Source organism: Lithobates pipiens, unplaced genomic scaffold (assembly GCF_037356315.1).
Source record: "Lithobates pipiens isolate NorthernLeopardFrog02 unplaced genomic scaffold, aLitPip1_a1.2 Scaffold_3, whole genome shotgun sequence".
Taxonomy (NCBI): domain Eukaryota; kingdom Metazoa; phylum Chordata; class Amphibia; order Anura; family Ranidae; genus Lithobates; species Lithobates pipiens.
Window position 1 is genome coordinate 1,342,694 of NW_027507790.1, and position 21,680 is coordinate 1,364,373.

Genomic DNA, 21,680 nt, shown 5'->3' on the forward strand with positions numbered 1-21,680 from the left:
AACGTTTTGAGAATGACACAAATATTTTTTTTTCATGTCAAGTCTGCTGCTTCAGTGTTTTTAGATGTTTTTGTCAGATGTTACTATGATATACTGAAGTATAATTATAAGCATTTCATAAGTGTCAAAGACTTTTATTGACAATTACCCTAAGTTTATGCAAAGGGTCAATTTGCAGTGTTGACCCTTCTTTAGTCATGGACGAACTTCCGACGGGACGTTTCGTGAACGCGCACCGCGAACACGGCCGATGGTTCGCGAACCGGAACGTTCGCGGCGGGCCCCATTGACTTCAAAGGGAGGCGAACTTCGCAAACCTACAGGTCAAATTTGCAGCCACAAAATAATTAATAGCTGTGCAAACATAGTCCCACCACATGGCCAATGACATAACACATGTATGAGGTGAATCTGGGATCGACAACTACAAGCATTCTTTTTTTATATGTGAAATTGTTGTGACAATTCAGGACTGTGGAGCGCATGAAGGCAATGGAGGAGAGGGAAGGTCAGGGTAGGCAAAGAGGGTGCAGGAGATGATCACCAGCAGCGTGACATACAGCAATGACACCTGCACCGTGATAGAATGATCTGACACCAGCACCATGATAGAGAGCACTGACATCAGCAGCGTGACATAAAGCACTGACACCAGCACCGTGATATACAGCACTGACACCAGCACTGTGATATACAGCACTGACACCTGCACTGTAAGCAGCCCCAGGAGGAAATCTCAACCAAAACACTGCGCTATTCTTATATATATATATATATATATATATATATATAAAAAAAATGTGGAAACAGCTGCTAACACACCACCATGGTATAAAGTGTGACGTGATAAATATTATATTATATAAAAGTGTAGCTTTTATATAATATTTAGCCCCAGGAGGAAGTCAGCATAGCACAGGGATGGTGGGAGCCCCTCATAATGAGCATAGCACAGGGATGGTGGGAGCCCCTGATAATATGCACAGCAGAGGTACAGCCCCAGGAGGAAGTCAGCACAGCACAGGGATGGTGGGAGCCCCTCATAATAAGCAGCCCCAGGAGGATGTCAGCACAGCACAGGGATGGTGGGAGCCCCTCATAATGAGCATAGCACAGGGATGATGGGAGCCCCTCATAATGAGCATAGCACAGGGATGGTGGGAGCTCCTTATAATATGCACAGCAGAGGTACAGCACCAGGAAGAAATCAGCATAGCACAGGGATGGTGGGAGCCCCTCATAATAAGCAGCTCCAGGAGGAAGTCAGCACAGCACAGGGATGGTGGGATCCCCGCATAATATGCACAGCAGAGGTACAGCCCCAGGAGGAAGTCAGCATAGCACAGGGATGGTGGGAGCCCCTCATAATAAGCAGCCCCAGGAGGAAGTCAGCACTGCACAGGGATGGTGGGAGCCCCTCATAATGAGCACAGCAGAGGTACAGCCCCAGGAGAAAGTCAGCATAGCACAGGGATGGTGGGAGCCCCTCATAATAAGCATAATGACTGAGTCGTCGTCGATGCGACGACAACCGATCCGAAATCCGAAATTCATAAACAAAAGTTTGTATTGCATACAGAAGTCGGACGCACGGCAATTCGTATTTTGGATCCTCCCAAACGTACGAATTTTGGAAAATTCGTACGAATTTGAGATTCGTACAAAACGAATCGCACATGTCTACTACAGCTACACTACTTTTGTGAGATATTGTGTGTATATATATATATATATATATATATATATATATATATATATATATACATATTACATATCCTGCACTGTATATATATTCTACAGTGTGCTGATTACACTGTATATATATATATATATATATATATATATATATATATATATATATATATATATATATTTATAACTGCCTGCACGCCACTAACTAACCTGCCTAATCTAGCTCAAGTTCTCAATCTCCACTGTCACACTACATATGGCTGCCAAGTAAGCAGCCTTTAATATTGGATGTGGACTTAGCCCCCTGAGCCACGATTGGCCAAAGGCACCCTGCCTTTGGCCAATCATGGCTCTAACAGTAGATTGCTCTGTGATTGGCCAAAGCATGCAGGTCAGGTGCATGCTTTGGCCAAATTAGCAGCCATCAATGCACTGCGATTTCTCTCCTACATGTATGTAAAAATCTTAATTTTTTTTGCTAGAAAATTACTCAGAACCCCCAAACATTAGATACCCAACATGTCACCAACATGACGGCAAACTTTGGTACTTAAAAATCTCCATAAACGACGCTTTCAATTTTTTTACAGGTTACATCTTTAGAGTTACAGAGGAGCTCTAGTGCTAGAATTGTTGCTCGTGGTTTAACGCACGTGGCGATACCTCCCATGTGAGGTTTGAATGGTATTTACATATGTGGGGGACTAACGCGTGCGTTCGCTTCTGAGCATGAGCTACTGGGGACAGGGTCGTTTTAAATTATTTTTTTATTTTATTTTTTATTTTACTTTATTTTTTTATTTTTACTTTCTTTTACAAAAATTTTTTTATCACTTTTATTCATATTACAAGGAATGTAAACATCCCTTGTAATGGGAATCATTCATGACAGTTCCTCTTTATGGAGAGATGTGGGTCAATAAGACCCCACATCTCTCCTCCAGGCTGGAAAGCATGAGAGCGGAAAAAAAATCCACGATCTAATGCTTACCAGCCACGATCGCGGCTTTGTTTACAACCACAGCCATCACCTGTAAGAATGATAAATTGGCGGAACTGCCGCTATGATCATTCTTATGGTGCACAGAATCGCCAACTGAAAACAAGGATATCTGAATGATGCCTGTAGCTGCAGGCATCATTCAGATATTCCAACTGAAAGTCCAGGGCGTCATATGACGTCCTTGGGCAGTAAGTGGTTAAAATAGGTCAACACAATGTACAAAATCCCCCATATTGCCCTAATTACAATCTAATTTTACATGACTATTTTTGCTGTGACATTTCAACACAAACATGGCAGGGTTGCCAACCTCCTCCAGCATTTTTTACAGACAAAACATGGGAAGTTTACTGACGTAGCACATTTTGTACTGACAACCTGAAAAATAACAGAACTCCTAATAAAAATAGGATATTTAAATGGTATAAACATGATATGGAAACACTGACAATATGCATAACAAGTAATTTCCCTGGTTTACACACATGACCCGCTTCACACTGGTGGGACATGACAGTCCTATGACTGTCGATCCGACTTTGCCCTGCAACCTCGGTCCGACATCGATTCGACTTCCATCTGACTTTAATGAACAGGATATGATTTTGATCTAACTTTGAGATAGTCTGACTTGTCCTTTGACCAACCAAAACAATCCCGGTGTGACAAACTCCTTTTCCTACTGCTGTAATCCAAGTAGGATGTCACAAGTCGGATAGTTAAGATGGTGATCTGACTTGGAAATTACTTCAATGATATTTAATGGTCTGAAATAGGACCAAAGTCAGACCAAAGTAGTGCAGGAACCTTTTCCAAAGTTGGACTAGTTAAGACAACTCTCATGAGAAATCAATGATTTATACACGTCATGCAACGTGTGCTCTCAAAGTCGGAGCGTATGTTGTACCAGTGTGAACCGGGCCTTAAAAAGTAAACAAAGCATGACCAATTTTCAGCCCCTGATATATATGAACAGTTGTAAGAGTCACTGATTTATATAAACTGTCAGTAAATTCACTGATGGTTGGCAACCCAGAAAAATGGGGGTTGATTTACTAGAACTGTGAGTACAAAATCTGGTGCAGCTCTGCATAGAAAACAATCAGCTTCCAGGTATTTTTTTGTCAAAGCCTAATTGAACAAGCTGAAGTTAGTTGCTGGTTGGCTACCATGCACAGCGTCTCCAGTTTTAGTAAATCAACCCAATGGTGTCTGTTCTTGATAAATGTAATAACAAAACATGTTTACTGACCCTAGTGAGAGTTCATTGACACAATGCATACATGTCAATCATTTAAAATAATACTTTATTTTGGCACGTTGAGAATAGCAGTGGTAGTAATTTCTAATTTTCAGAACCACTTTTTTTTGTAATAGTTTTGATTGCCTCTTTAACTTCCTTGTTACGTAGGCTGTAGATAAAAGGGTTGACAAGAGGGGTGACAACAGCATAAAACAATGCTAAAACTTTATTCAGTGACCCTTCACTTGCTGTAGGCTTAATATACATAGCAAATACTGTTGAATAAAATGTTGTGACTACTAATAGGTGTGAAGCACATGTAGAAGCAGTTTTCTGTTTCCCAGTGGTGGTTGAAATCTTTAGAATGGTTTTCAAGATATATCCATAAGACATCATAGTTAGAAAAACTGAGCTGAGTATGACTGAAGATGCACAAATTATAACAGTAAGTTCTTTGAAATAAGGATCTGAACAGGATAACTTTAGCAGTGGAGCTGCTTCACAAAAGAAATGATTAATTACATTGGCATTACAAAAATCAAGCTGTGAAATTTTAATGATTGGAACTGAAGTTGTCAAAAATCCTAACATCCAAGAAAAGGCAGCTAATAAAAAACACATCTTATGGCTCATGATGATTGTATAACGCAAAGGGAAACATACTGCCAAAAATCGATCAAAGGACATTAGTGCAAGAAGTATGTTCTCTGTGGCACCAAGGAAAGTGAAGAAGAAGAGCTGGGTGATGCAAGCAGAGAAGGAAATACTTTTTCTTTTTCTTGCTATGTCTAATATAATTTTAGGTACTGTTACGGTAATGTAACTTAATTCTAAGAATGATAAATTACCAAGAAAGAAATACATGGGCTTATGGAGCTTTGGACTTAGTCGAATTACTATAAGAACGGAAATATTTACAGTAATGGTGACTGTATACATTAATGAGAAAAACAAGAGCAAGAAATTCTGATATCCCTGAATGTTGGAGAAACCCAGAATAATAAATTCCTTGACAACAGTTAGGTTATTCATGTTCCTTCAATGGAAAATGAGCAAGAGAATAAGTACAAATACAATTGTGTAGAACAAATGCCGTTTATAGCATTTAAAAGGCAATAAAAAACATAATAAATAATCAGGTCTGTTTAATAAGTACAAAATGTCAAGAATCAAGAATGTCATCAAAGTGATAATAAAGGTTTGATTTAAAAAAAAATAGCAAACATGTTATAGTTACCTGCTCTGTGCAATAGTTTTTACATCATCCTGGCTTGGCCAATCAAGATGGCCAAAGACTAGCACCTGAAAGAAGCTGAATACAATAATCCTGCACCAGCAAGTGGTGCTGTGGCCCTCGGACTGTTGGAGGATAGATGATTTTTTTTGTTTTTAGTTCCACTTTTAGCACTGCACTTTAAATTAAGAACTTCTAGTTCCACGTTAAGTGCTTTCAGTTCCACTTTAGTTTCACTTAAAGTTTCAGTGCTTTTAGTTCAACTTTAACTCCAAACTCCTTTTTTCATTATGGGTCCTTTAACATTTGTGCACCAATAAATTAAGATGTAAACAAAAATTCAGAGTGACTACTTACTTGCCATATTTGATGACCATGTTACCTAGCTGACATTTCATTACTCTCTTCCCTACCAAGTTATTCATCACATTTCAAATGCAGAGAGCTTGCTGTTATTTTAGATCCATTTGCTCTGCAATAATATTTGGAGGAAAATTTTGAAAATATTCATCTGCAACCATTAACGTTGTTTTCTTTGAAACAGCATGTTTAGGGACGAATTGAAGGAAGGAGGTCAAGATAAACTTGGCAATGATTGAGGGTGGAGCAGGAGGTCTGAGGAATACTGTGACTGTAAGTCAAAATTTCAGATTCTTCATCTTGCCTCTTTTCTGTCTATTAAAGTCAAATAGACTGTTGCAAGGGAAGTTTCACTATGCACAGGAATTTTTCATAGAGGTTAATGAGTTTGGTGAAGCTTCACTTTGCAAAGAATACCCAATCACGTGCAAGGAAAATTAAGAACCTCTTATTTACTTGAACATATTTTGAAATGGAAGTCAGAAGAGTTCACATAATTCACTAAGCTCTGGGGTAAAATTCCTTGCAAAGCCAACTTCCCTTGCAAAGTGAACAGCCTGTTTGCCTTTGTCCACATGTCAACATCCTTATGTCCTAACTGGGTAGGTGCTTCAATGGGGGACAAGTAAATTTCAACTTTTTAACCTTTTCCCTTTTCCCTGTAGCACATGTAAAAATTAAACGCACATACAATGCCTTGAAAAAGTATTCATAACCCTTGTTCCATATTTTGCCATGTTACAACCAAAAACTTAAGTATGTATTTTATTGGGATGTTATGTGATAGGCCAACACAAAGTGGCACACAATTGTGAAGTGGCAGGAAGTGGCAGGAAAATGATAAATGATTTTCTAATTTTTTTATAAATAAATATCTGAAAAGTGTGGCGTGCATATGCAATTACAGCTGCAAGTATTTTCGGGGATGTCTTTACCAGCTTTGCACATCTAAAGAGTGACATTTTTGCCCTTTCCTCCTTGCAAAAAAGCTCAAGCTCTGTCAGATTGGATGGAGAGCATCTGTGAATAGCAATTTTCAAGTCTTGGCACAGATTCTCAATTGGATTTAGGTTTGGACACATGAATATGCTTTGATCTAAACCATTCCATCGTAACTCTGGCTGTATGTTTAGGGTCTTTGCCCTGCTGGAAGATGAACCTCCGCCCTAGTCTCAAGTCTTTAGCAGAATCTAACAGGTTTTCTTCTAAGATTGACCTGGATTTGGCTCCATCCATCTTCCCATCAACTATGACCGGCTTTTTTTTTTTTTTTTTTTTTTTTGCACACATGTTAAAATGAACATTTTAGTCTCCTAAATTACTTAAAACTCCCAAAACATTATATATTTTCTGAAATCAGAAACCCTCTAGAATAAAATGGTGGCAGTTGTATTTTTTATGTCATGTGATATTAGCACAACTGTTTATCAAACCCATATTTTCAGTAGAATAAAATATACTCAAATTAACTGTAGTGCACACAACACAATATAATACACACTTTTTTTGTAACATGTAAAATATGAGGTTGCATAGAGTAAATAGATACCAAATATATCAAATATACCCTAAAAATGCACATACAGTACCTGTGAAAATCAATTTAGTGTAAACTATGAATGATGTCCTTCGAATTATTACTCTCACTCAGGTGTGTATGGCAATAAATAATATGTGTGGGTCAATCATTGTTTTCTTGTGCTTGTGCAACAGACAATTGTTTGTATCTGTATGTGTGTGTGTGAGACTGAAGTCCATTTACATTTCTTAAACCTGTTTCTTTTCTTATTTAGCTGTATTAATATCACAAAGGTATAGGAACTCGACAAGAGGGATTAAAAAATAATACTTTTATACATTTGTCTGTTTCTGTGGTTGTTATATTACAGGCATACCCCACTTTTAAGTACACAATGGGGTTTATTTACTAAAGCTGGAAAGTGCAAAATCAGGCTCACGTCTGCATAGAAAACAATGCACTTCTAACCCCAGATTAATCAATTATGCTTTCTTAATAAAACCTGGAAGCTCATTGGTTTCTATGCAGAAGTGAGCCTGATTTAGAACTTTCCAGCTTTAGTAAATAAACCCCATTGTGTACGTAAAAATGGGGTATGCCTGTAGTTTGTCAATTATATATATACACAATAAAAATCTTTGGTTTTCAACCCTCTTGCAATGTCCTATGACGATGCTAATAAAATTCTGCTGCCCCATCAACCCTGTTTTTTCAATAAACAATATTCTAAACACAAACTATTACAAGCCCGCTCTGACACATTTTTATACTGTGTCTAATAAATTGTTAACCAAAACAACAAGAAGCAAAAAGTAGCATAGAAAGTGTAACTTTTTCATAGCATAAAAATCTTTCTATGAGCTGCACATAAATGAAACATGGTATATCTTTTTCTGTACACAAATCAGAAAACGTATTACCTTGGTCAATCAATTACAGGTCACTAACATTCTTACGAACATGCTTGGAGATAAAAAAATATGATTATAATATAGAAACTGAGAACAACCTAAGCACTTGCCTTCAAAATTAGACACAATATAAATATGTTTTAGCAATGCATTGGCTTATTTTTGTTTTATTTTTGGTGAAGTTAGCTCCACAAAGAACAAGAACATCTAATAATAGGCACTATTCTTGCCATCCATCTTTAGATAACTCTTTTCTTGGTTTAATGCCCTTTTAAAGCCTCCAATGTAACCTTTATAGACTAAACCCCTGGAGCAACCTGCCATGAAGTGCCTGTGCTTGATAATTATCCCATCTCATACAAATTCTCTGGAGAAGGGGAGATTATCTATCTTTTTTAACTTAAGCTGCACATACATGACTCATTTTCTTTCATTGAACCAACGGGTTGAATAAAAAAACAAAACAAAATGAGCTGACTTCCCCATCCACACATCCCGCTGCTCTATGGTATTCTGACAGAGGGGAGCCTTCTTTACAGTTTTTGGAATTTTCAACTCCCCCAATTCATATATTTTCTGAAAGCAAAGGACTGATTGAATAAAAAATGTTTTGTAAACTGTGGCATTTGATCTGGCTTTTTGCACAATTATGACAATTGTTACACTTTATCCCCTCCCTTTCTTTTCTTTTGTACCCTCATATGTTAAGCTTTTCATATGATGATAATAATAATAAAACAAAAAAAAATATTTTCAACCTAAAAATACACTAAAATCATTATTATTGAGCACAAACATAACTTACATAATTTTCTACTAAATATATAAGCTGAAACTGTTTTAGTTACTAAATAACAAGCATTTGTATATTTGTAAATTTTGCCTTTTCACAAAATGCTGAAAATTGAAGGTACACAAAACTGTAAATAAGTAACTTAAGCTGGAAATCTAGTGGCTGGCTTCACTGCTATGTGTTGTGGTTATGCTCAAGCTACAGTGCTGTGTGTTCACTGCCTTGGTGTGTGTTGTGATAAAAATAGGCAGACAACCACTTTATCACAACACAGTGCATTACAATGGGTGGCAACATATGGCCATGCATATGAGTTAAATAATGGTAATTGAAAAAGAAAGTAAAAAAAAGCACTGTGATAAATTGCAACAATGCACTGCAGCGCATATGCACAATGCACACCAGTACACCCTCATTATGTGCACAATCATGCAAGCTCATCTGTATGAATGGGCCCTCTAGTGTGCTGGTGCACTGCAGTACATCTGTACCACCATGGCACCTGTCAGCCTGTTATTGACTTGTGCAGACTGCTCAATTTATGTGTGTGCCACCGATGCAAAACAAATTACAATTGTTGTAGGCTGCTGCAGCTAATATTCACCAATAGATCAGTGAAAGAAAATGGGCAAAAAAACATATTGTTTGTGTAGTTTCACTGTCCCTTTAAATACATAAATCAAACGGTGTATTAGTGTGTTAATGATTTACCATCAAAACCTATTATACAAATGTGGAAAATCCCATAACACAAACAAACATATGTTGAAATATAAACCAAAATAATAAAAAAAATATAGTCCATATAAGTTGATCCACTGTGCTGAACAAATGGTTCATTCAAAAACAATTGTGTTGTTATTGACCACCACCATCCGATCTATGTGCTTACCAAAAAGCAGTTATAAACAAGCCTGTGTATTGCCTTTCTTTACTCCTCCATGTAGGTGAATATTTATCTCTCCACCAAATCCCTGGCTATTTTCTTATGATCCTCCAGTTAATATGCTCTCAAAAGACAAAAACTGCCATCATTGCGCAAAATTCCATGCTTTAATAGTTTAAAAGGTCATATAAAAGATTTGCACTCACATATATATGCCTTAGACCAGCATTGAGTCTCTCCAGCCTTTCAGTGTTTGCCTATAATGGCTGTATACTACTGGGAGCCATTATTCAGTTCAAGCCTCTTTCAGTAGGAAATTATGTCGGCGTCAGGACTGGAGGTATAGTAGGGGTTGAGATCCCAGATAAGGGGCAAGGAGAAGTTCACCTTTTTTTATGATGTGGGTCTTTCAGGTGCTGTTGCCAATGGACTGCATGGCAGGTCGTCATATGTCTTGTCAAGCATGTGGTGCCCAAGCGGGTGCTGTTCTGGCCATGCTTGATCCAATTCTGATATATATTTCAAACAGAAATTGTGTGATCTACTGCACATGTGTCGAAAAAAGCCCACACCAATGAACTTTTGGAAGTCAACAGGGAGTCAGTAGAATCCTGCACTTGTGGGGCTCTGTGGTGTGATGCAATAGAGTGGCTGCCCTTGACCTGGCCCCTGAAGGACATCCTGCCTCATTGGAATTGTGCCTCCTCCTCCTCACTTTCCTCCTCTCTTCTCTCAGGCACCCAAGTACAGTCAGTGACCTCATCATCCCCTTCCGCCTCATCACTGGAGCAAATTTGGCAGTATGCTGCAGCTGGGGAAACACGACTGCTAGTTCCTTATCCTTCCATGGCACCCCCTCTCTCTGGGCTCACGTTACTCCCTTTCTCAACCTGGGAACCAACATCAGAGCCTTCAAATTGCTGCTCATCCTACAACAGCATGTAACTGACACTATGGTCGAATAATTCTGGTGACTCCTCCATGCATGATGGTGGGGCTACGAAAGGAGTAACTGTGGACAAAGAGCCGGTGGATTAGGCAGCTTTGGCAGCTGTGTTGGAAGGCAAACTAGTATGAGCCTGGGTAACAGAGGATGAGGAGGATGAGGACGGCTTAGTTATCCACTCCACCAACTCTTCTACATGTTGTGGCTCAATAACACGGCCAGCAGCAGACAAAAGCACAAGTGTGCCCCTCCTGCAAAGGATGCACCATATCCGCAACCACAACTTTTCACTGAAGACAGAGGCTGCTTGCCCTCTTTTAGTGGTCTATGACTGTCTGCCTCTCCTTGGTGGCCTTCCGCACATTATGGGGATTTTTTTTCATACCACACTATACTGTATTATATACTGTGTACATCACCTGCACTGTAATATATACTGTACACCACCTGCACTTTTTTAAGATACTTTACACTGACTGCACTGTATTATATATGGTACACAGCCGGAAGTGTATTATATACTGTACACACTGTATTATATACTGTGTACAATGCCTGCACTGTATTATATACTGTACACCGCCTGCACTGTATTAGATACTGTACACTGACTGCACCGTATTATATACTGTACACCGCCTGAAGTGTATTATAAATTGTACACACTGTATTGCATACTGTGTACACCGCCTAAAGTGTATTATAAATTGTACACACTGTATTGCATACTGTGTACACTACCTGCACTGTATTATATACTGTGCACCGCCTGCACTGTATTAGATACTGTACACCGACTGCACCGTGTTATATACTGTACACTGAATGCACTGTATGTATGCATATATATATATATATATATATATATATATATATATACAAGAGTTTACTTTTTCTTCCTCTTTAAGTGTTACTAAACCTAAAAACCTAAAAACTGAAAATTGTTTCATACTTACCGTAATTTTCCTTTCCTGGTGCCTATCCATGGCAGCATACCAGCATACCAGTGATAGCTCCGCCCCGGAGTCCTCCCCTCAGGATAGTTACTAGCTTATAAAAAAGAAACCCATATCCCCCCCCTAGCATTCTCCAATTATATAGAATACCAGGGAGGGTATATATGCTGCCATGGATAGGCACCAGGAAAGGAAAATTACGGTAAGTATGAAACAATTTTCCGTTTTCCTGGTGCCTCCATGGCAGCATACCAGTGATACAATGAATAGCTAAAACCAGGGTGGGTAATGCTTCAAAGGAAAACTTTATTTAAGGCAATGCCAGGGCTCACTTAATAGTCCTTCTACCAAATTCCACCAAAGTTAGTGCCCCGGGTCGATTCTGTAGTGACGCATGAACGTATTTGGAGACATCCATGTGGCTGCCTTGCAGATAGTCTCTAAAGATACACATGTCCTTGCCGCCCATGAGGACAAAACAGCTCTAGTGGAATGAGCTCTGACCGCCGGCATATCCAACCCTCTTGCTCTATACACCTTTTGAATTAATTTGCAGATTCCAGAGGCGATAGTCCTAGGATGTGGCTTCTTTCCCTTTATTCCTACCCCATGGTATTATGAATAGCCTATTCGAGGACCTAAAGGGACTCGTGACCTGTACGTAGCGTGTTAAAAAACTTTTGAAATGTCCAGTTCTTGTACCGCCCCAGAGTTTGGGTCTGTAAAGGTTGGTAGTGCCCAGGCTTCAGAGAGTGTGGCACGGGAAGAAACTTTCGGGACAAAACGATGCACTGTCCGTAGTTCTACCCTGTCTGGAAAAAGGTTATGTGCTCTTTTTCTGCCCTCAATGCTTGCAACTCTGAAGTTCTTCTTCCTGAAGAAATAGCCACCAAGAAAACCGGTTTCAGGGTTAGGTTCCAAAGTGAAGCAGAATCCAATGGGATGAACGGTTGAGACTTTATAGAACCAGAGGTAGATCCCCAGCTGGAAAGGAACGTTTTAGCGGTGGGCGAATCTTCTTGACTGCCTTAAGGAACTGTACGATAAGTGCATCTTCTGCCCATCTTTTTTGGGTACTCGCTGAAATAGCTACCACTTGGACTTTTAGGGAGCTTAGGCTGAGTCCCAAGTCCGAGCCTGATTGTAAGAATTCTAAAGCCGCGTACACACGGGCGGACTGTCTGGCCAACTTAGTCCGTCGAAACACATTTCAGCGGACAGTCCGCTCGTGTGTGGGCTTCAGCTGACTTTTTCAGCGTGCAGTATGGCGGACTAAGTATTTCGGAATTTCCGAAATACTGTCCGTCATACTTTGGTTTCAGCGGACAATCCGCTCGTCAGTAGGCTAGTTCGACGGACTAAGTATGGCGCATGCTCAGAAGGATTTACACGGCGAAAGGTTGCATTGCTGTGTATTGGACTTCCTATTTCTAGTCCCGTCGTACGTCCTGTACACGTCATCGCGCAAGCTTTCGACGGACTGTTTGTGCATCCGTGTGTGGTCAAGTCCGTTCATTCGAAAGTAGGACAGACTGTCCGTCGGATTGTCTGACGGACTAAGTTGGCCATACAGTCCGCCCGTGTGTACGCGGCTTTAGATTACTGAGGTGGACAGCACAGCTGGGTTCAACTGTCTGTCTTCCGCAAACTGTTTGAACTTATCCCATATCTTTGATTAAATGTAATTAGTAGAGGGCATCCTTGCCTTTAATAGGGTTGAAATTACGCCCGCCGAACATCCTAGGGATTGGAATCTTTTCTGTTCAAGATCCAGGCATGTAAGTTCAGCTTGTGTGGGGCTGGATGAAAAAACTTTCCCTGTGAAAGCAGTTTCGGGAATACTGGGATCTTGACCGAAGGATGTACACTGAGGCTCATTGTCCAAGAGAACCATCGCCTCTTCGGCCAATAGGGAAGAACTGTCACAACCCTGACCGGCTCCCTCGATAATCTAAGCAGAAATTTTGCAACCAATGGTCTGGGAGGAAATGTATATGCTGTCTTGCAGTGCCACGGGCACGATAAGGCATCTATCGCCTCTACTCCAGGGTGAGGTAGGTGGGACAGGAACCTTGGCAACTTTGCGTTTGTGGGGGAGGCGAATAGGTCTATTTCTGGAGGTTTCTGTAACTTTGCAATCCACCTGAACACCGACAGATGGAGCGGCCATTCGTTGCTGTCTGGGAAACAGCGAGATAGGAGATCCGCCTGTTGATTCAAACAGCCCCGGGAGATAAATTGCTTTCAAATCCACCAGATTTCTCTCTGCCCACAACATAATAGGCTCTACCTCTCTCAACAGCATGAGGCTGTGAGTTCCCCCTTGACATTGTATATATGCTACCGCTGCTTTATTGTCCAGACGGACCAGCACCTGTTTCTGACGTACATGTTCCTCCAAATTTATCAGTGCCAAATATACCACTCGCAGCTCCAGGATATTGGATATTATTCCCTCCGTGCGGATATCCCATCTCCCTTGGATCTCCAGGTGACCACAGCGTGCCCGCCACTCCTTCGCACTCGCATCGGTGGTAAGGATGGTCCAAGAGGGCCCTGTAGGAGGCGAGGCCTCGAGATGTTGTCTTCTTTTGTCCACCATAGCAGACCCCTTTTCCTGGATTTCAATATCGCTATCCTTTGATACAGTGAGTTCCTCTTCCATTGTGTCAAAAAGCTCCATTGAAAAGTCCTCAGATGCCAATGGGACCAGGGCACCATCGGTATACAGGCTGACATGGTCCCTATCAGACTTAGGTAATTTGACACCGAAAGATGAGATAGCGTTCTTACGTGGCCCATTTTCTGAGCGATCGCTGTCATTTTCTGGGGGAGGGCACCTAGATAAACCATTGCTTGCGTCGGGATCAGGACCCTCTTTCCTGTGTTTATTAGCCACCCAAACTCTTTGTGAGTGGACAGAAGAATTTGCCTATGCTCTACCAATTGGTCTTAACTGTATGCTAGTGATAGGATGTCGTCCAGACAATGGAAAACTCGAAGTCCCTTCTCTCTGAGGAGTGCTAGAACTGCAATCAACACCTTTGAGAATATCCTTGGCGATGTGCACAGACCAAAAGGAAGGCATTGAAATTTAACTTGAGTTGATCTTACTGCCACCCTCAAAAACCTTTGGAAGGCAGGCAGCATGGGCACATGGAAATACGCATCTTGCAAATCCACCGAGATCATCCAGTCTCCTGGTTGAACTGCCTGTATGATAGTCTGTAATGATTCTATCTTGAAGGATTCCAACTGAATAAATTGATTTAACTTTTTCAGATTCACTACCGGCCTCCACTCTCCACCCCTTTTGGGGGTAAGAAAGAGAGGAGAGTAGAACCCTGTGAATCTTTCGGATGGAGGGACAGGTATCACTGCTTGTTGCACCAGCAGGAGTTGAAGGTAACTTTGCAGAGCTTCTGCCTTTTGAGGTTAGGTTGGGATCTTTGTTTGAATGAATGAATGAGTCTTGTGGGGGCTGTTCTTGGAACATCCATAAATGTCCGAACCTGACCGTAGATACCACCCACAGGTCCCTGCATCTGTGCAGCCAAGCTTCTGCAAACTCCTTAAAACTGGCACCTACTGGTGGGGATGACCTCTTGTCAAAAGGATCTAGTTCAAGTTCTCTCAAAGCTCAATCTCCACATCACACTACATATGGCCGCTGTGTAAGCAGCCTTATATAGTGTGGGGCGTGGGCTTAGCCCCCTGAGCCATGATTGCACCCTGCCTTTAGCCAATCATGGCTCTCACAGCAGATTGCACTCACAATGCATTAAGGTAAAAAACATGTTTAGGTTTAGTAACACTTAAAGAGGAAGTAAACTCTTGTAATTGTTTTCCCTTCCCTGCAAAGTAAAGGCATAATGTGCCACTTTCTGCCAACAACAATTTACTTTTACTAGCTTGCAATTCAGACAAATAACACCAAACAATACATTGTCTCCATTGGAGCATTGTTTTAATAGAAATACCTAATTTCTTTCGGCATCCATTTTACCAAAGCAAACCCGTTTATTAATTATCAACAGTGCCTTCCTATGTTTTGTTGGTGACAGTTAATATCATGTTGTCTCTTTCATTTCTAGTCCACCAATAGGACCAGGCTCTGCTTTTGAAAAAGGTACCCCCAAGTGCTTAACTTATTACAAAATGTAAATAAGTTGTGCATTGATTCTGCTTGTTATTTACCTTGTTTTTTTCAAGTACAAGTAAATCCATTTTTGTTGTTATTTGTTAGATTGGGCACTTTTGGTGCATTTTCTGAAAGTGTACCAAAGATTCAGATTGCAAGACCTTTACAGCGCTTTAAAAAACACACCAACAGTGCTTGATCTAATAGAAGTCTATGGGAAAGGGCAGGTAACCCACACAAAATCCACATTGGGGGGAATTGCAACATGGCAGTGTGAAAACTCCCTAAGTGTAACGATTTTAAAAAAGGTTTCCTTCCCCTCCCCCTACCTATCCTGCCTCACCCATGTAAAAAGACATGTGTATTTACCTACTGTTAATGCACTCTGGTCCAATCACATGATCCCACAGTTCTGGCTCCCTTGTGTCAGTGAGCAGCTGATGCAGAAAAGTGGAGTGAGCACCAACAATGGCTGGGCCATGGGAGCCAATAGGTGATGCCATAGCTCCTGGATTTCCCAACCCTTGTTGAGCACTCACTAAACTGAAGCTGCAGAATTACATAACCAGACCAGAGTGGAATAAACATAAGTAAGTACACAGATCTTTTTTATACAGGTTAGACAAGATAGTTGGGGGGGAAGACATGTTTAACAATAGTTAGGCTTAGGCTTTTCCACCACTTTAAAAGATGTCACTTACACTTTTTATCCATATGAGGTTTAAACCTCTTGTACAAGTAAGTTATATTCATAATTTTTTGTAGAACATTTTTGGATATTTATTATAGCAAAAAGTAAAAAATATTGTTTTTCTTTTCAAAATTGTCGCTATATTTTTTTGTTTATAGAGCAAAAAATAAAAAATGCAGAAGTGATCAAATATCACCAAAAGAAAGCTCTATTTGTGGGAAAAGAAGGACATCAATTTTGCTTGGGTACCGCGCAATTGTCAGTTAAAGCAATGCAGTGCCGTATCGCAAAAAATGGCCCGGGGGGGGGGGCAAATCCTTTCCGGTCCTTAACTAGTTAAAGGAACAACATTTTTAATGTTGTCATTTAAGCCAAATTAAAAGACCCACTCCCTGTAGAATAGTATTTTTTTAAAAAATTTTTTGCATTGGTACAAGTCCCCCATGACTATGCAGAACTATATATACATACCCTTTTCTAGGAACATTTTGAAAATTGGTCTTGAAAAAAGGCCAAAAAAATGTACAAGATATGACTCCCATAGATTTCCCACATGGTTTGCTGAAGGTTCAGCGAACTGAATTTTGCTTGTTTCCCTCTTCCCAAATTGGGAGTAGGACTTGGGATCAACTTGAAGGTATAACCTGACAAGTTATGGGGAGAAGGGCCAAAAAGCACTCCACTGAAAGGCAGCAAGAAACTTTTACTGCTACAGAGAGGAGGGGGCATAGACTGCCCAGAGCTGTGTGCTAAATTACCAGACTTTGGCAAGCCATAAAGGATTTTATTTGCTTTAATTTGACCATCTGCCGGCAGGGAGGGTCAGGACATGGAGCCTTCCTGGCTGACAGAACACAGTGATTACTGCTAGTGGCTATAGTTACTGGTAGAAAATCTAAATCTGACAGGCTGATTGTAGTCAAGTTGATCGATGGATCAAAAGTTGATCAATGGATAAACCAGGTTGAACCAGTGTGCATATAGATGGAAGAAATCTTGGCCGGTCCCAATTGAACTGGCTGAGATTCGATCCATCTATGGCCAGCTTTAGTGTGCAGAGGGAAATGACTATGGGGTGCCCAAGAACAGTGTTTATTATGCAATTTGCATGGCAGGACTGTGCTTTGAACTAGAATCTCATTGGGGAAAGACAACTCTGTATGTTGCAGGTATGATGCCACTGTTAAAACATGCTCTGTCCAGCCAAATTCTAGAGGCTCTGTTAGACTAGACACAGTGGAAAAGTGAAGGTGAGACCTATTATTTTATATATAATATATATTACATTTGACAGGATATACTATACACACACCTGGTAATATGATGGTTGTTTTATGTCTTTTTTTTTTGTGTAAAACGTTGTATGTTTATTAGCATTAATTGATGTCAGGAATGACAACTAATAAGGGCAACTTTTGATTTTCAGGAGACATTTTTGTTTTAGCCATGTGTCTTTTTTGAAGAAGAAAAAAGTATATAACTATCAATTTAGTTTATATGCATTTCTAATTTTTTTCCAAATTTTTTTTCCAAATTTTACCAACATACTTATCAAAATGAGTGCACCTGAATTAAAATAATGAGCATCAGTGATCTTAAGGATTTTTGTATAAAAAAAAGCCATGCGATCACCATGACCTGATGATGGTGTTAATAAACAAAAGCCATTAAATTACACATGAAGCAGTAACAAAATTAAATACCCCAAAAATGTAGAACAAATATAAAAAACTGCTTATTTTTACAGTAAAAATAATATGATGTAAAAAAGTAAAATAAATTATGGAGAAAGCAAAAAATGTATTTGTGTTGATGTTATTAAAACATAAACCAATAATGTGTACAAAATGTGAGGAAAAAAAACACACTTTTTTCTTCCAAAACTCTTTGTTTCTATTTTTACATTTTTCCTACTGTGTAAAAAAAAAAAAAACTCAAATAAAAAAAAAGCACACCACATGGGGGTGCATTTATAAAACATTTATATAGAAATTTACCTATTTACATTTACATTGTTCTGTGTGACTGGGACAGCAAGATAATGTTATTAAGCTATTTTCTGTGCTGGATAAATGTTTGTCATTGATTCAAAATGGAAAATACAAAATTTTCTAAATACACCCATTTTTGAAAAGAGAAATAAATAAATAAATAAACACACACAGGAAAAAACACAGTTAATTGTATTGCTTTCATTTTTTAATTACTTTCAGTTTTTTTTAATCATAGCACACCTGAACTGAGATCATAAATGTTATCAAAATATTGTTAGAATAAAAAAAATTGCCACTAACAGCTTAAAATTCAAAGCCATTAAAAAAGGTCAAAAGGGTTTATTAAGCCAAATGGTTTACTAAAAATAGGCAGATCAGATCCCTTTGGATAATGTTATTAATGTTGCCTGCAGATCCAAATATCTTTTAGGCAGTCATTCATTGCATATGATAGGATTCCCTATTGGAACACCATTTGACATCTGGGCTAACTGTGGTCTAGAAGGTAAATGCATCCAGCACATGTGTGAATATCTCTAATGCCGCTTACACACGATCGGATTATCCAGCGGACAATCCGCCCGTGTGTGGGCTCCGGCGGACTTTTTGTTCCCAAAAGTTCGGAGGATCTTAGAAAGAAGTTTTGACTGAAAATTGTCCGCCAGACTCGGCAGTCCGGCGCACAATCTGCCCCTCTGTGTGCTAGTCCGCCGGACTTTTGAAATGAACGGACTTGCCCCCACACGGAGTAAAGTCCGTTCATTTTGAACGTGGCTCCAGGTGGACGGGACTAGCGCAGGAAGTCAATGTCGCCGTCTCCATCAGCGAGATTGACACCTTGCGAGCCCCATCACCTGGTATGGATTTAAAGGGGAAGCCCTACACCAAAAAAACTGCGTGGGGGTTCCCCCAAAGTCCATAGCCAACCCTTATCCAAGCACGCAGCCCGGCCAGTCAGGAAAGGGGGTGGGGATGAGCGAGTGCACCCCCCCTCCTGAGCCATACCAGGCTGCGTGCCCTCAACATGGGGGGGTGCTTTGGGGAAGGGGGGCCACCCATTTTGATGAGGACAAGGGCCTCATCAAACCCTGGCTGTTGGTTGTCGGGGTCTGCGGGCGGGGGGCTTATCAGAATCCGGGAGCCCCCTTTAATAATGGGGCCCCCCAGATCCTGGCCCCCCACCCTGCCCCTTATGGCAACCCTGTCCCTTATGATGTCACAGTCAGGGAGGATGCTGGGGCTGTGACATCATAAGGGGTGGGGTCACCATGTGACATCACCAGGTGACCCCGCCCTTGTCCCTATAAGTCGCCGCACAACACATCCCCAGCATTACGGCCGGAGAGAGTGGCGTGTCAACATCGGAAGAAGGAAGAAGAAGCGGAAGGCGGCGATGGCGACAGCAACAGAAGACTGGGCCAATGCTAGTAAAAGAGCTGGAAGAAGAAAGCGGAGGCCCTGCAAGAAGAATCGAAGAGCGGGACAAGACACCCGAAGTCAGAAGAAGACCCCCGGATGGCGGCAGCGATGAAGGCGAAAGCCAGGTTCCTCCACTAGTAATAGAGCTAGCAGAAGATAGTGGAGGAGTCCGGCGAGAAGACCCCCAAAGACAGAAGAATAGAAGACCTCCGGAATTGTCTAATAAAGTATTTTAAAAACCTGTGTTGTGTGTTTTTTATGTACACTTTTTTCCCCAGGTAAATGGTTAGGGCTACCATGTACCCCATACTCATTAACATAGGGCGGGGGGCCGGAATCTGGGGGCCCCCTTATTAAAGGGGGCTCCCGGATTCTAAAAAGCCCCCCGCCCGCAGACCCCAACAACCAACAGCCAGAGTTCTCGGGAAGAGGCCCTTGTCCTCATCAGCATGGGGTCAAGGTGCTTTGCTAGCACCCTCCATGTTGAGGGAACGTGGCCTGGTACGGCTCAGGAGGGGGAGGCCACTCGCTCATCCCCACCCCTTTTCCTGACCAGTCAGGCTGCGTGCTCGGATAAGGGTCTGCTATGGACTTTGGTGGAACCCCCACCCCGTTTTTTTGGAGTAGGGGTTCCCCTTTAAATCCATACCAGGTGATGGGGCTAGTGAGGTGTCAATCTCACCGAAGGAGGTGGTGAAATTCACTTTCTTCGCTAGTTCTGTCTACTTGGAGCAACATTCAAAATTACTCCGTGTGAGGGCATGTCCGTTCATTACAAAAGTCCGGCGGACTGCCGCCATAGTCTGGGCAGAATGTCCACCAGACCTAGTCCAGTCATGTTTGGGCAGGTCCGCTGGGGAAAGTCCAGTGGACCTCCGCTGCAAAGTATGTTGGGTTGTCCGCCGGACTAAGTCCGCCGGACAGTCCGATTGTGTGTAAGAATAAGCATAAGAAATAGAACTCTATAGAACTCTTGCCTCTATTTCGTAATTTCCCAGATAATACTACGTCTATCATGGGCTTTCAGTGGTTATATCTAAATGATGCCTGAGACCACAGACATCATTCAGATATTGCCGTTTTCAGCCAGCGATTCCCTGCACCATAAGAATGATTATAGTGGCTGTTCTGCCGCTTGATCGTTCTTACGGGTGGCGGGAGGGGACGCCCCCTCCCGCCGCCCTCCGGTGCTTCTACTGACTCACCGTTTCCATCGGTGAGTCGGTCACAGGATCCACCGGCCCCAGCAAGTTACCATAGAGATTTCCGGTGGACCAGATCGTCCCCGGAGTCTCTATGATCGTTCGGAGGCCGGGCGCGATGTTATGACGTCACGCCCGGCCTCTGTATTCAAATTAACGGCACTGATCTGGCTAGGAAGCCAGGATCGTTTTTTTTTTTATTCTTCCCAGCCTAGAGGTGAGATATGGGGTCTTATTGACCCCATATCTCACTGTAAATATGTCCGATCGTGCCATATTCCTATTACAAGGGATGTTTACATTCCTTGTAATAGAAATAAAAGTCATCAATTTTTTATTTATTTTTTTAAGTGTCAAACTAAAAAAATAAAAATAAAATTAACAATAAAAAAAAATGTAAAGCGCCCCTGTCCCTGTGAGCTCGTACGCATACGCTCGAATGCATACGTAAGTCCCGCCCACATATGAAAACGGTGTTCAAACCACACATGTGAGGTATCGCCGCGAACGTTAGAGCGAGAGCAATAATTCTAGCTCTAGACCTCCTCTGTAACCCAAAACATGTAACCAGTAAAACAATTTAAAGCGTCGCCTATGGGGATTTTTAAATACCAAAGTTTGGCGCCATTCCACGAGCGCGTGCAATTTTGAAGCGTATCTATTTACTCGGCGTATCCTCCTCTTTCACAT

General features: G+C 41.2%; 1 protein-coding gene across 1 annotated transcript; it reads right to left on the bottom strand.

Annotated features, from left to right (window-relative positions):
• Nucleotides 1-4,040: 4,040 nt before the first annotated feature.
• LOC143940066 (olfactory receptor 11L1-like) lies at nucleotides 4,041-4,970 on the bottom strand. The gene has a single exon (XM_077461107.1). It carries the CDS (start codon nucleotides 4,968-4,970, stop codon nucleotides 4,041-4,043), a length of 930 nt encoding a protein of 309 aa, XP_077317233.1.
• Nucleotides 4,971-21,680: the final 16,710 nt, after the last annotated feature.